At 38.0% G+C, this 17180-nt stretch overlaps 1 protein-coding gene across 1 annotated transcript in view; it reads right to left on the reverse strand.

Annotated features, from left to right (window-relative positions):
• Positions 1 to 17180, reverse strand: part of Ift57 (intraflagellar transport 57) — a 57374-nt gene that overhangs the window by 26907 nt on the left and 13287 nt on the right. Inside the window, exon 6 of the mRNA XM_005386354.2 lies at positions 6006 to 6128. Coding sequence (XP_005386411.1) covers positions 6006 to 6128 — 123 coding nt within the window. The remainder of the gene's footprint in view (positions 1 to 6005; positions 6129 to 17180) is intronic.

Here is a 17180-nt window from a genome sequence, read left to right on the forward strand (position 1 = left end):
CTTCTAAAGAAAATAAATAGAGCTATACATGAGTGACCAATTGAATAATCTTTAACTATTCTCAATGGTTGTTGTAGGAAACACATAACTAAATGCCTAATATTAAATCATTAAAATGTACAGACAATTGAAGAAAAAGGCCTATGTTAAGGTCTGATTCCACACTTTCTGCTCTCCCTTAATTCTGGGAAGAAGAACAAATATTAATGTTTACTTGTTTTCTACTGTGATAAAAAAAAACAAAACTAAGGAAATAATCCTGTTGATAAATTTTGTTACTAGCATTGATGATTTTAAGCAGCCAGTTTCCTTTGGGTCATGAGCAGAGTTGAGAGACTAAGTACACACACGGATGGCAGACAACGTGAGCCCAAACAGGCACAGAGTTTGGACTCCCACCGGCAGCCAAGTCATAACCTATGCAGCCATCAGCCCCGACACTCCGAACTTACTCAGTGATGGCCAGCTTCCCCGATTCTGCTGGGCACCCACCTCAAACTTGGGGTCACCAGTGACAAGGCCAAATATTTCCCCCTAGTAACAAATCCAACAGGACCCTCCGCTTTTGGGTTAGCCCGCCTCCAGATTTCCAGTCGTATCTCCAAGTAACTGAAGCCCTCCCTTTGCTCTGCTAACATATTTTTCAAAAGTTTCTCTCCTGCCTTGGTTTCTGCCCAATGTAAGTGACGGTGGCTAATTCCCTTCCTATAACAAATTTCAAATAAACAGCCTTTGCTTGTTCTCATTTGAATTGTCTCCATTTTTTTCACGAAAGTAAAGTTTACTTTTTACAGTATTAAGAAAACTCAAGAAAATAGAATACTTTTCCTTAAGGAACAGCATTATTTAGACATTCAAAATTAATAATACAGAAAATGAAAATCTATATTACTATTCATCTACATCCACTTCCCCATCAATAATGGACATGCAGAACTACTTATTAGCTCAGCTCCAACTATCGTTACATTTAACTCGGCAACTGCCAACTGATTCACTTGAAAATATAAAAATGCATGTTATAGAATTAAAACTTTTTCAGTCATATGGGGAACTATTACCCTTCAACAACTGCCATAAAGTACGTGGGAAGAGAACTTCCCACAAACACTGGAACAGAAAACAAGGGAAGCCACAACCTAAGGGCTGGCCCCACTGTATACTATTGCAGCAACAAGCTGGAGAATTCCTAATCCTAGTTTTCTATTTAATTCTTCAGTGTTGCTTCCTGTCTTCCATGTTTTATCTTTCAATGAGATTTTTACCTTCCATAACCACTTGTTTCTCTAAAATGACTCATTGGTCCAGTCCACTTCCTGCTATTAGTTTATGCGGTCAGAACATATGGTTCTTATGCTTGCCTGTGTTTTAGCCTCCAGCTCTGGTGTAACTCTGTCCTCCCGCTTCACCTTCACCCTAGACCTCTCGGTCTGACTCTAACCTCCTGAGCTGGGCCTAGCCAGCTCTTCTCTTTGGCAGTTAGCTGGGTACTGACGATAACCTTCAAGAACTATGGATAGCCATTAAAGTTACTATTCATAATTTTTAACAATGTATAAAAATGCTTAGGAAGTAAATTTTCCCCACTTTTTTATTGGTTATACAGATTACTGAGTTTCATGTTGGTAGATTCCTACATTTATATAACATGCTTTGATCAAGCATAATCTCACTGTATAAACAGAAGCACACGTGGGGTCAACATATTGTAAGTGATTCTTCTGATGCCATCCTAAGTGCTTTAGCTGTGTTCAGTCATTTAATCCTTCAAAAACTCACTGTGGGAGATATTTTAATAAATTCCACTTTATAGATGGGACAACTGGGGTACAGAGTGGTCCTGTAACTTGCGCACAGAAGCCGACAGCTATTTACTGCTACAGCCAGGTTTTACACAGGCAACATGGGCCCAAAGCTCGGGTTTTAACCATTTGCTACACTGTCTCTAATTGATTAGGCAAAAAAGCCTGAACTGTCATCTCAAACACCATGTCCATCATGTATGAAGACAAGGCAAACGCAATTCCTTGGCGTCTCTGCTTCAGGGTGCTCATCTGTGGTAAGAGGTACTTGCACTTCACAGGGTAGGAGAAAGGGTTAAGGATGTTAATACATGTGAGATGCTAAGATCAGTGTTGACCACATCCGTAAATGCCAGTTATCACTATTGTATTATATATACATTTACTAGGGAAAAAACTGGAAAGACTTATGAAAGCGATAGTTCTATGAATCTGACTACAGCCCCACTAAAAATATAAAGCTGATCTTTTTAAATGCTCCTTAAATGATAGAAGCATTACCGTGGAAATTTTATAAATTCTTCTTCAATTTTGACACAGGCACAAAATATTAAAGGGTTTTAACAGAATACAGTAATAATGTACTACAACAACATCTAACACTTACTAGTTATTGACTACGTGTCAGGTACTGTTGAAATCCTACAACTCGGAGGGGTAATATAATCAGTTGCATTTTACAGATTAGGAAAAGGATGAACAGTGAGCTAAAATAAACTGCACTAAGTCACACAGTAAATAACTCATGTAAATATGACCTTGGGACCAAGGGAAGGTATGTGCGACAGGCTCATCTTTTTTGTTCAACAAATCAGAGACTTCCAAATAGCCTAAATGGGTAATCACTACCCTCTCACTCACAGCAGACTGCCTGCCCCCCTCGTCCATGAAACACTGTTTCTATACTGTTTTTATAATTAAAGGCAAAATGTATTTAAAAAAGATTCAGACGTTAGGATAATTCTTATCCAGTCATAGGTCTAAGCTTAATCTGAATATAATCACAGATGTTATTTGCTCTAATTTAGCTTTAAATTTACCATACAGGTTGTGTAGCAGTACTGTTGTCTTAAAAAACAACTTTAAAAAAAGAGGATGAAAACTGAGAAAAGAGTAAAAGAAATAATGAGAAAAAATACAGGGAAAGTGGGACAACAAATGTAAAATGCAGAATTACCGCACACTAACAATCCTCTTAGGTGATTTTTGGTAGCACCAGTGTGGATTTTAGTTCAAGTAGAGTTTAGTTCTTTAAGAACTGACTCCCCAGTCTCACTCACTTGGTCATAAGTGAGGACTTACTAGAGCAGCATGAACTCATTTTACGCTGACCCTGTTGCGTCTTCAGACATATTATTTCAATTTAGGGCAGCCCTGAGTTGGTCTCTGGGTATACAATTACCTTAGAAGTAATCAACGGGAGCATTCCTTACAACTAGCATGACAAAGGGAATTACTAATGTAGTCCATTGAAATCAGCATCGAACAAAGACTCTTATTTTCAGCTGCGCAGCATATTATTTATATTTTTGGCAACATATTTGCCTTTCTAATTTTGTTTTGTTTAAGCTAATATTAGAATTAGTTTACATTTTTTGAAAACTGGCAAATGATAGCAGACAACAGGGGTAAACTAATTTACCAATAAAAACTTGATTGCAACATTATGGAGAATATACAAAATAAAATATTGGTATATGATAGGATCTTATCAAAGCATGCATACTACAATAAGTAAAAAAACAGCGAAAGGAAATTATCTTGTTTTTGTAATTCACTGATAGGAAGCGCTGAAGGAATAAACTGAGCTGGTGAAGGAAAAAAGCAAAACAAGTACTTGATTGAGTGCCAAATAAATATGGGATTTATTTACTACTAATGAAAAACCATTTTAAAGAAATTCATATGGATTTAAATAATGAGGACCTTTATTGCTTATCTCCCACAATGCCTAAGCTACTCAAAACATATCCAACAGTGACCAGCAACACGTAACAAATAATTACTTTTTTTGCCCTCTCAAACACAAAGTAGAAATTCCTAAATGTTCTACACAGCCTGTTAAAGGTTATTGTGTTGGCCCAAAGTAAAGGGGAGGCTGTGATTTTAAGAGTCAGGGGTTGAGCTAGGATGGGGTTTACCATGGGGTCAAGTTGGCTTCTGATGAAAGAACACAGTGAGTCGGTGAGACGAAGCGGCACATGAAACCAGATTATTTTATTCTTATTTTTCTATTTATTACCCCTTAATTTTCTCATATGTAGTCCCCTTATTTTATGTTCCTTAAATAAGCTGAATAAAGAAATGACAATAAAACTTCATTTCTCATCTGAAAGGCTTTCAAAAATAGTTTGCAAATCCTATTCAAAGACTCAAAATGGTCTACAGCAGTATTCTCAAAGTTATGACGTTAGATCAGTACGTTTTACCATAAAAATCTGAATTCAGAGTGATATCTGCATATTCTAAAAAGTACTGAAGGAAAGAGCATTATCTGGTACTTTGGAATGCTGCCTGTAACCTCGATCGTGTAAACCCTTTGGCACAGTATATCCTCGCAAGATTAAGGCTGACAGTATGGCATGAGAATGAGTCCTACTTTCCAGCAGTTAATTCTTTCCCAAAGCAGAACACAGACTCTCCACAAACTCAGAATTTTGATTTTTTCAATACAGGTCTATTACAAAATTTGACTTGCATTTAGTTTTGTAAAACAGTATGTGCTTTCAATTACATGTACATTAAGTTTTCTGTAATGTAGAAATGAATGATTGTGCTAAAATAAAAAACAAAATATCCCTACTAGGCTCTAAATGAGATGTTTGCTTTCAACAGGTTACTTAGTTTCTAATAAATGAATTATACTTGCTTTCTTAGGGGATTTAACCGTGCTTGGGAGTTCCCAATTGCAGAATTATTTTAACATGTTATTCTAACAAGAATCACAATAATAAAGATTTTAAATTTTATGAACAGAATTTGCGCTGACAAAAGCAAAGAGTTAGGAATTATATTTTTTGTAAAAAAAGAAATCATGTTTTTGTAAATTAAAACTTCTCACAAAGATCTAATCAGTGAAGACATTATTAATACATACTTACATATGAGAGATATTAAAAAATGAATGTATCTCCAATATAGTTCAATAACAGCTATACCCATAATGATTGAGTGGCTATCTGGTAAACAGGTTGCAAGATTTGTCTGCTTACCTTGGATAGAATTTGTTGCACACCTGTTTACAGCCTAGTAAGAACTCTGTCCTTCTTCCTCCCCTTCCTCCTCTTCCTCCTCCTCCTCTGTAGCTATTTACACTCTAGTAAGAACTCTTTCCTTCCTCCCCTCTCCTCTTCCTCCTTTCCTCCTGCTCTTCTCAGACTCTTCCAGTATAGGCTGCTTCTTACCTGCTCTGGAATACATCCTAAGAATGAATTAGTTTCTGAGACACTCTGAAAACAGTAACCCTTGCAGGGCTTCTACTTTGGGGGCGGACAGAAGACCACATTTTTCAGAGTGATGAGCTTCTCTAGATTCCTGTTTCCATAATTCTAGGAGTTTATATCCATCCTTTAAGGATGAGAATCCTTATTTTCATTTTTAAAAATCTTTGTAGAGGTTATTATTCTGCTAATGAGAACAGCATTGGCTAGTCACCCAGATGCCTGTCCTGAAGTCATTGTTTGTACAATTGCAAGTGAAAATGGAAGCAGAAATTTGATACAGTAGCTAGCTCACTGGGCTGAGTCTGTAAATCTTACTACACATGGCTTCTTGACTGTTCTCTTCACATGTAACTTCCGGTCATATGTGCTGAATAATCTAAGGCGACCTGCTGCCTTTGGTTCTGTTATTCAGCAGAGTCCGAAGCCATTTTTCCATCAGTTGGTATAGTTATGGGATTCCTATTCACCTCAACAAACTATGATTTCCAGGAAAATGTACTGAAAGATATTGGGAAAATATCCCTCAGTCCTAGTGAAACACGATGTGCTCCAAACCATTCTTTCAAAGAAATACTTTTCTACATTTTGGACTGTAATACATTATTTATTCATTCAAAAGTTTTAAAAATCTCTATTTAAGATAAAACACTAGAAACTCAACCCTATCGCTGTTCTCCGATTTGTGTCATTTGGAGTACTCCCACTCTAAAACTGCCTTCGAAGACATTTTTTTAAACAAAATGTGTTTTCTCTTTGATACCTTATTGTCAGTCCTAATCGTGACTTTTAGTTGTGGTAGTACACGTTCAACTTCTAGACTCCATTCCGCAGCATCTGTTGTAGATTCCAAAATATCTTCTTGTTTGGCAGACTCGTTCATGTCCTAAGAAAGGAAAGATATCACAAGACTGAGAGTTTATAAAAAGAAATGGTAAAATCTTGAGGCATTTCAGCAGCACTGCACAATTTAAATTGAGAATGGTAGTGTTAAAACTGTGGTACCAGTGTAAGTTCTTTCTGTACTCCTACCCATGCTGAAAGAAAATAATGCTCTAACCTGCTAGAATGAAAAAAGAAGTATTAAAAAAGAAGCAGATATTTGGTTCAACTATTTTATAAAGGAAAATGCTTTTCAGTTATGACACTGAACTTAAAGGAAATACTATCAAATGGACACACTATTTAGGTATGTTAACTGCTACCAGTAGAAAAAAATTCTCATTTTGGTAAGAGAGTATTGTTTAGTTTGAATTTATTATACAGAAACACAAGTCCAAAATCTGAAAGGTAAAAAAGATAAAATCTCAGAAGCAAATGCTTCATTATTTACAAATTTTGTATTCATAAAGTGATATTTCCATTAGGTCAAATTGCAGTATATCTTAAAAATGTAATTTAATATAGACATACTTGAACTCCAATAGGATGAGGACAAAATGTCTACATCTGATTTCTGCCCTTCAATAGTGAAATCAATTTGTGACTGTTTTTTGAACCACAAACAGAAAATCTTTTTTCCTGTTTTTCTTGGCCTTCTAACATTTCAGCATGAAATATGTATGGATCCAACAATATAGACAATGTACAAATTAATGCTTGAAAGACAGAGCCTAAAGCATTCATTTTGGTAGCAATTTTTCCCTTTAAACCCCTTGATGAGTTATAAGCAAATCTAAAGGAAAATATATAAATATTTATATAGAATAAAATAGACTCGAGAGAGATAAACAGCCAAATATAATGCATGAACCTTACATGAATTCTAATTTGAAAAACTAATCTGTAAAGAGATATTTTTTGAGAAAATCAGGGAGATGTAAAGATGGGGGAGTACTAGACACTAGGAAATTATTAAGTTTATAGGTATGATATGCAATGAAGGTTATGGTTTTTTAAAAAAAGGTCTTATAAAGTAGAAATAAGTGTGAATATTTACAGATGGATTGACATGATGTCTGCAATTTACTTTAAAATACTACGGGCAAAGGGAAAGAGAGGGAAGACTCTGAATAAAACATAATTGACAAAACATTAATAACGACTGAAACCAGACAATGATGTACAAAGTATTTCCTGTCCTCTTCTCGTTGTGTTTGAAATGCTCCATAATACAAAATTAAAAAATAAAAGGCTACATAAACTTCACAGTGAATTACATTTTTCAATGTGAATGTACGTCATTAAAAGACATTTCTTAAATGAGCTAGATTAATCTTTCCAATCCAGCCTAACACATATTTGGTGAATTAACACAAGAATAAACTTCTGTTGGTACTTGTTTTGGTGAGAGATGCAGCTCTTTAGCTACTGAACTCACTCCAGACTGAGACTCTGGGGCATTGGTGATGTAAGAACTTCCTGAGGAGAGTTTTGGGGATGGGAAGATAGCTCAGTGGCCTAAGCGCCTGCCTGGCAAGTGCAAGGTCCTGAGTTTGACTCCCCGCACCAAAAAACAAAACAAACAAACAAGAACTTTCCTATGTCCCAGCTCATATTGGCAAGTCTTAAAAGGACTCACATCATCCAAAGGAGCATATACACCATCTTTTGTTCGGAAATTCAGGCGACCATATATTTCTAACCATAGTACTTGAGGATAGATAACTAACACGTTTTTATACTATGGGATCTGAATTTTTAAATGACATTCCATTTAGGAAAAAAAAAAGTATAAAGGAGTACAAGCACTAATTTCTGTAAAATGTGAAAAATATAAATGAAAAAAGCTCATTTCTATTTTAGACATGAAAGTGCTCATTTAAATACAGAAACTCTGAATTGTTGTGAGTACTTCACAGAACGCTGTGCACTTCTCTATAAAGTGAATCCAGGCTAACAGAAGAGCAACACAGCTGGGGAGGGGATTGCAACATCCACAAAGTGGACGTGAGAACGTATGTGATGGCCGGGAAGGATGGGAAAGGTTCTCTGTCATGGTCATCTATACTGGCATCCATAATCGAAGAGCCTGGCCATGTCCACACTCATGGGCACATCCGGGTACCTCTCATGGGCTGTAGGAGGCCCAGTTCCAAGTGGTTCACTTCTATACCAAGCAGGGTCGACTACAGGGGATGGTGGTAGAGAGGCTTCATCCACTGCTAACACTATGTAAGTATATGAACCCTGAAAACTGGGCCACACGTGGGTACACACCAGCTGCTCCTATCAGGACAGGGGTCCCCATGCCAATCTCACAGAGCCAGAGTGAACCAAGGCATATCCTCTCAGCACTAGCTTTGTGGTTCTTAATAGAATGCAGATGCCTTGGCTACTGATTTAAAAATAAGTTTGGTTTATGGAGCCACAATTTAGGTGAGTTGAAACTAGATGCTATTAAGTCCCAGAGCTAGTGATGCTTGATCTATCCCTCATTCCCATTTCTCTTTCCCTCTCCTTGCCAGAGGGTACAGTTCAAAATCACCAAACAAGGGCTAAAGGGGCCCATTTATACATGCACGGTCTCTTTTTCAGGCCTGGATGCAGGATGGTCTCATTGTCAATGTATTCAAAACTTTTACACAGGAAAAAGCCTCAGTCTCTAATTTTCACAAAGGAAGATGTGTTTGCAGTGGTCCTGTGTGAATAAGACCCGGGATCTGGGTTAATAAGGTACAGAAAGCTCAAACCCTGCATTTGACATCTCAGCGCATAAGTGATTTGTTTTTATATTGGGCTTTTCAGTAAGTTACAGTTGCTCTCACTAGCTTATTATTTGGTAATGATTTAGCAATGATTTGCTAACTCCTACTTCCAGTGTCCTAAAATGATTTAATATAGGAACTCAAAAAGTTTCATTGACTCATAGGCCATAATTAAAATCCTGGTGGAAATGGTCTCATTACCAAATGAAGAAAGGGCAAAATGACATTACGCTTGATAGAATGGTGTTAAGTTATTCTAAGTCCACAGTCTTCCATTTCATGACCTCATTCCTCACTCAAAATTTCTTAATGTCTGGTAACTAGAAACATTAAGCAAGCCCTATATACGAAATATAAGTCATTTAAAACCTCTGTATTATGCCTTGGTTATGGTATTTTGAGAAAACTAGAATTATTTACTCATTTAATAAATGGCATCTTATGTGGGCCGATTAGTAAAAGAGAAATAAACCAATATTTTCATTTAATTAAATTTTTATATCATCCTGACAACGTTCCTCTCTAAAACAACATTAAGATCAAGCACAGCTTTTGGGAAATTGAACTTTTCAGTTACTGCTGCTGAAGTTCAGTAAGATATATGCTACCTAGTAGTCTCATTTTTAGTTAATTTAACCAACAACCCACTCGTTAAGCTCCTACAATATTCAAGGTAGGAACCCAGGTATTGTGCTTGGTTTAGAAAGATAGAGGGATTTAATCCCTGCCTGCAAAGAGTTTACAACATTTTTTGAGGTGAGTTAACGGGAGTAAAATTTGGTCTTAGGTTAAAAAAGAAACTGATGAGAACTGGTCCTAATTGGAGATAATGTTCTAAACAATCCCTTAAAGTAACCTGGTGTTCAAATAGAGGATCAGCCATCAAAGTCAGCTCAAGGATCAAACATGCAATGTTTAAAACTATGCTCAGAATCTTTTTCCAGCAGGCAATGTCTCTTTCCCCAGGTAATATCGATAGGATGGTTAAGCATCTAAAGACAGACTATATTCTCTATATGTCTATAAAATGTACATATAAATATTACATATATAAGTATATATGTGTATATAAATTTATATGGCAATCTCGTATCTATACCAGTACCCAAATTCTTTTGAAGTGTTTAAGTAACAGACCTCCTGAGATGAACTTGAAAGTACAATTAAATATCAAGATTAAGTAACCCCAAGACTTAATCATAAGAGTTAAGCCGTCTTGAATGCCTTAACAGTATGTATAAATGTTAAAAGGGTGAATCTTGAATCCCACCAAATTCTGCCTTCACCGTATTCTAGCTATTGGTCAAATTACTGAAACTTTCTAAATTTCAGGTTTCTATCTATGAAATAAGGACAATAATAGAGCATTCTGTATTAGAAAGATTTCTCTAAGGATTAAACGAGATGATATATTTGAAAGATTTGCACGATACATGGTGTATTCTAAATATCCAATATATTTTAGCAGTTATTGTTGTCACTATTACATATACAACAAACATGGCACCAGACTGTTTCACACAAGGGTTAAGTGCTCAATAATGACTCCAGGAATTGGGCAGTCTTATTTCCTTTAATAAAACAAACTTCAGGCACAGGACAGCTAGGTAAATTTTCTAATCTCATATACTAAAAAAGTCACAGGTCCAGGCAGTATGATTCTAGAGCACAAGGTCCAAAGCTCCAGCCATACACCTGCTGTCAAACCTTTATCTGTCATATAGAGTACAATGATTTTCTGTACTTGATCGCTTGTCTTTTAACTTTATGATGTTCCCTGTCTCCTGCCTTGATAATTTCAATGTTCAAACTTATTAGCAATTTTGTGTTTTCAGTTTTCTTGTCATGCATTACCATACATAATTCTCTCCATGAATATAACACTTGGTACTCATGGTTTTATTACTTTGTGTCTATTTTAAAAAATTATTGATCCATATGGATTTACTTGGGCACAATATACAAGGGAGGAACCCCAGATTTTTTTACCAACCAGCCTTTCACATCCCCACCATTTAACTGAAGAGTTCAGCTTTCCTCACTGATTAGCATTTTTCATGTATTAGTATCACCACATATTTGAATTATTTCACAGTCTTGACTCATTCATGAATCTACTTCTATGTCAGTACCACAGTTTTCTTTCCAGACTTACAAAAAGTAGCACACACAGACCAGACCAACCCATATTCCTTTCATCCAGTTTCTAGTATGCTAGCACATTATACAATCTCAAGGTAATTGAGAACAAAGGGATGCAAAGTTTATGTCTCAGTACTAAGGTTTGGAGACATTTTTACACTTTTCTCTTTGTACTCTTCTGTGCTTTCATTTTTTTAAAAAAAGGAACATATATCACTTTTTAAAAGAATAAATATTTTCAATCACATAAAACCAAGTTTAACTTTCAAAAACTAGCTGGTAGAGGTGGCAAATAGTTTGAATAACGAAAGAAGTATGTCTTAATGGGATAGTAAGATTAAACTTGGCCTCATAAATATGTGTAGAGAAAGGCAGAAGAGAGACATGCCAGTGTTTACAGTGAGGAAAATAACATGAGCCGAAATACTGAAATCGGAATGAATACAGCTTGTGAAAAGTCACAAGAGACACGGTGGCCTAGAAAGGTGAGTACTGGACAGCAAAACAAGAGTTACGGATACCGTGAGAGACCCCAAAGTCTAGGGCAAGGAATGTGGACTTTTTCCCTCCAAGCCAGAGAAGCAGCAGAGAGGAGCTGCAGGCAAGTACAACGGCTGCCTTTATCCATCCCATACATATTAGTGCCCCTAACGTGCCACATACAGCGCTAGGCTAAACGGTGACTGAAGCAAACGCTTCACGCAAAAGCACTCCGCTCATGCTTCCTAAAGACTGTGGGGAAATGGATTTCTGGTTCACAGAATTAAATGGGCTGGTGTGATGAGGGAAGGGTACCGCTGAGGAGGCAGAATTTAAGCTGAACTTTTGAACACTTAGGAGCCACAGAGACAGTGAGACGCTGCTTAGGATAACAGGCAAAGGAAAGAGAAAAACGAGACGGGGCAGAGATGTGGAAGCCTCTCAGGGGCTCTGAATGGAATTAAAGAAAAGGAAGTTAGCTAAGGGGACAGTTTTCAAATTGCTAAGGACCTGGAAAACCTGACCAAAACTTCACTGCTTTTTAATCTATGTAAATGAATTGATAAGCGGGAAAAAGCCTGAAAAGTTATTGAATTCAGAATAATCTGGTAAAAGCCATGTGTTGGTAAATCAGAGGGAGGAGAAAAACTAGTATTTGGAAAAGGGTAGAGGTGGGATCGAAGGGCGAGGGACTGTGTAGGTCTAGAGCATCACTGTCAAGACAGTGATCAAAGAATCTGGCCTTGACAGACACCCGGAGGGATGGGAATTACACACACTTCACAGGCAGCATCCGCAGGTCATGATGATTACGTAGATTCTCCGGATGAAAACCAATCACAGACGGACAGCACTAACACTGCCAGGGTGGGTGGCCCCGAGGGCTTGTGAGAGGTGGGTAGAGTTAAAGAATGTGGGTTACAGAGGACTAAAGACATGTACATATTCTGAGGATCTATCTCATACACTTAATTATGTCATACATATCTGCCGTTACTGATGGTTCAGGAAATATAATAACCTATGCTGTTTAAAGAATGTCATTTTTCAAATTTGTATCTGAAAAAAATCATATTTCATAATGTACATGTATTTTTTACTTTTCAGAACATTTCCCTCAGTCATTTCTGTAGAAGAAACTGTGTGTGACCGAAAATTTGTCTAACGGTCCTTCAGTAATAATCCCTGGGATAGATTATGAAAATAAAACTATGACATCACCAGGCCCTCCTAATTTACACGGAAATGCAAGCTTCTTGATAACTTGTATCCTGTGTAAGCTTCTTACAGAAAAATACTGGTGGCAATCTAAAGACTTTTAATATTGAGGGATTAATGCTTCTTTCTATGCCCATAATAATGTTGGTAATGAATTCCACTCTCTAGGAAAGGTGAAAAATTATACAAAATAAGGAATGCAGAAAGTACATACTATATATCAGCACCACAGCAGGTACTGTCCCACAAGTGAGATTATATTAACCTCAAAATGCGCCTGGGAAGAACTGTACCCCACGTCACAGATAAGAAAGCCGAGCCACAGACAGGTTAATTAACTTACTGTGGTCACGTGCCTTGTGACACACAGCTAGGATTTTAACTGAGGTTGCAGTACCTACCTCCAAGGTCTGGAAGAGACCTAAAAAGCCTTTGCTTCCTATTCCTGGCTAAACCCAGTGAAATCAAGAAGGAAATAAGGTCTCCTTTATTGTGAGTATGGATTCAAAAGCTACACTACAGATCAAGCGTGACTGTCTTTTAGACCTAGCACGACCTGCTGTCTGAGCATCCTCTGAGGAGGGAGAAGCAGTATTTTCTCTAGCCCACATTTCCTATTCAACTCCAGATGTAAAACTGATGGAGGCGGTGTAGGTTAGTTATAGAGCATAAAGGCGTTTGCTCAGTTATAATGTGTTCAAATGTGAGGCATTTTAATAACTTCTTCAGGGATCCTGGACCCCTCTCAGAACACAGACTGGAAGTCAACCAGGCAAGTACTGCCAGGAAAGGGAACGAAAAGTGCCTTCCTCAACCAAGAGGCAGAACCAACGGTAATCTATGGCGCAAACTACGTTGTGAAACAGTTTTTGGGGACTTTATGACTCAGAAAGAACATTTTTGTCCAGAAGGAAGGTGCAAATCATATTTAAAGTGCAGAAAATTTAAAGTATTTAAGGTATCAACCACAGCAGATCCCCCACTTCCCTTCCTCCCTTACCATATTGCAGTCGTGCCTAGAAGATGTTCTAAAACTGAAATGATGCTTTCATTCTAAGTTCATATTGTTACTTCCTTTCAGTTTCTGCTTTTCAAGCAAAACGTCTCTCAGTCTCGGTACAATGAGTTTTTGCTAAGTAGTTAAAAACCAATTGTGTTTAAACCTTTTGAGATACTTGGTTTTATGTTGTATAGCTCGGGATTTGGTTTCTAAAACCTCAAATTTAGCATCTCAAGGAAGAATAGTATCTATGGCATGTTTGAGAAGAATGTTTTGAAATGAAGTGATGGGCATTTAAAAATAGGACTCAGAGAGCACACAGCTCCCTCTCATGTTTTTTCACCGGGAGAGAATGACACATCTGCATTATGCTGCCGCAACACAGTTGCTCCGATTCTGTTGAGTTTCACAATGGACAGGGGAGCCACAAAGCCCACTCATAATACCGTATCGCCGCCACGAGTGTGCGGGCTATTTTCCCAATGGGCACACTTCACAAAGAGACAGAAAGGACCGGCACCCCTGGCTAACACACCGCCACCGCAGTCTCCTCCTCTGCTTCCACACTCCGCAGCTCTGAACACCGCACTGCACCCCAACCACCACCACTAGTAAGAACTTTAATTCAGCACTAGCGTCCTCCCCAGTCACTCTAAGGGTGACTCTGTAAATTCCAGATTTCAAGGTACTCAGGAATTAGAGATAGAGAAAGTGGAACTTGGTGGGCTACCTTTCCAGCCTAATGTCCACTCCTTCTAAAAGAGACTATCTCAAAATTCAAATAACATACAGATGACATTTTGGAAAATGACACATTCCATCACTAATTGCAGTCGTTCACTGAAAAGTTTTATGTTTGGCAAAATCAAAATTGAAATGAAGAAATTACAGGGGAAAATCATGCAATAAGAATGGCCTTAAATACATTTTTTAAAATCTCCAACCAACGAAATGCATCTGCTTCGCAAACAGACCAGTTTCTTCGCTGTGAGCATTAATCAGTGACAGGAAGAGCCTTCTCTTTTCCCATTGCTCAGAAACACTGCTCGTGTCACAGTCTCCTCACTCAGGCAGTCGTTTAGAAGTTTAGTCAATGGGTAGACAGTATCTCTTTACAAATCTTCAAATTCACAGTATCAGCTTCAGATATGCTGTGGTGGTAAAGAGGACGGGTTACCAGGTCCTCCTGGAAGGATCTGCTGCCCAGCTGGGGCAACATGGCCAGCAGGCAGCCTCCTGCTGTCAGCTCCCTCCGAGTGCATCTCACCCGCAAAGAGCCGCTTCACCTACAAACGTGCCCTCCCCACAGAGCCGGCCTCCGGGACCTGAGCCACCAGGCAGACACTTGCTCTGGAGCCCCTCGAAAGACGCAAGACCAAGTCTTTCTGCCAGGCCTGCATCAAAGCCGGACTTCTCCCTCTGCCAGTCGTTTCCTAACCCCTTTCTTTCATAGGCATCTGTTTCTAACACACATCTTCAACCCCAAACTCTGTCACCTCTGCTTTCAGAGATCATACCCTGTGACATGTCCTTCATTTGCACTTTCTGTTTTCCTAACACATCTCAGGAAAATGCTCGTGTATCCCTTCTCAGAGTATCAGGGTACTTCAGAGCAGTTTTCAGGGTGTGGAATACATTTTAATGAAAGGAAGGAATATATGTAGATCTCTCCCTTCACGTCCTATGTGATACATGGAAAAAGAAACAACATCGTAAAGTTCTTATATTTTGTCTATAAGATTGCAAATAGAAAGCATCATACATTGAAGTATTATTGATTAGCTGGGGGTGGTGCTGCACATCTGTAATCACACCACTTGGGAGGCTGAGGCAGGAGGACTGCCATGAATTTGAGGGCAGTCTGGGCTACATAATGAATTCAAGACCACCCAGACTACACAGTGAGACCCACTGTCTCAAAACAAACAAACAAACAAAAAATATTATCAATTACTGGGTAGCTTCTGCATACCATGGACAGGAGAAAAAAAAGGAGTAAAAAAGCTTTTGCTGTAGAGATCATATTCTAGGGGTTGAGACAATAAACAGATCAATAATTCACATACTACAATACCATGTCAGGGTCTGTCAGAAGTAAAGCTAGGTGAAAAGGTACTGAGTGATTGCGTTAGCATCTGTTGTTTGAAAGCCCCAGGGAAGGAAGGGCTTATGCAGTCCTCACATCGCTGGGTTTGCAGTCACTTCCACAGTTGTACCAGTTTCCTGCACAGGAAGTATCATTCTCATACCAAGAAAAGTCTCATGAAGTGTAACTTTACTATAGTGGTATTTCTCCTGATCTGCAAATCCACCTCCTGCCTGAAAATTCTATCTTAAATCTAGGTTACTAACCTGTACAACAGCTCTGTCCTGAGGAGAGAGCAGCGTGAGCCATCACAAGCTGGAGTCAGACACAGCTGCCTCCGGCAGATGGCTTTCACGGGCAATATTATAAGCCTGCCAGATTTTTTAAAATATGAAAGGAGTTTCTGTTTCATTAGTACTTCGTGGCTGACCATCCATAAACACCTGGTGTTCAAATTTCTTCCTCTTATGAAAATGTAACCACACGAAGTTTTAACAGTGGAGGGTGTACCACTATACTGTGTGCTCTTGGTCCAGAGGATCTGGTACTTAAGGTCGAAGGCACGTGAAGGAGGAAAATATTTTCTCAAATAGTTTGAGATGAAAAATTAAAATCAGAACCAACAAAACAGGGGGGAAACGGTTAAGACAAATTAAATCACTTTGATCCTTTCCAATACTCAAAACGTTTTGTCCATGGGGAATCCAAAGGCTTCACAGACTTCTACATCATCAACAGATTTAAACACAAAATGAGTTTCTTTCTGAGAATAACTGCGGATATATCTTCACTTTTTTCTCATACTTTAACACTTGCATTACCTGAGTACCAACACTAAGTTGTATTCACGCAAGGCAGGAACAAGCCATATACCCACCTTGTTGAATTCCTGTTATGAGGTAAAGAAAAAAACAACAGACTTGAAGTTGAGAAAAAATTTCAAATTTATGTACTATAATCTGCTAGCTTTTTTTTTTTTTTTTCTGCTAGCTTTTAAAAGATTAAACTGCTGGGTGTGGTAGAGCATCACTGTCATCCTAGCACTGGAGAGGCTGAGGCAGGAGGATCACTGCGAACATGGCCAGCGTGGGCTACATAGTGAGTTCAAGGCCAGCTTGGACTATATAGCAAGCCTCTCTCTAAACAATTTAAAATAAATAAATAATGAAATAAAATATTAAGCTGTCTCATGGTTATAAATTTTACTATTTATATTTATAAAAAAGGAGATGACGCCTACCCAATTACCTCAAAAAAATCAGTAAAAGGAAGCATTTTACAGTAATTTAAAAACTACAAAATTATCTGCAAATGTAAGATACTGTTACAACTGGAGCTTTCCTGTTTGATTTAAATGTTAACATC

This window comes from Chinchilla lanigera, unplaced genomic scaffold (assembly GCF_000276665.1).
Source record: "Chinchilla lanigera isolate Chin_1 unplaced genomic scaffold, ChiLan1.0 scaffold00026, whole genome shotgun sequence".
NCBI classification, from domain to species: Eukaryota; Metazoa; Chordata; class Mammalia; order Rodentia; family Chinchillidae; genus Chinchilla; species Chinchilla lanigera.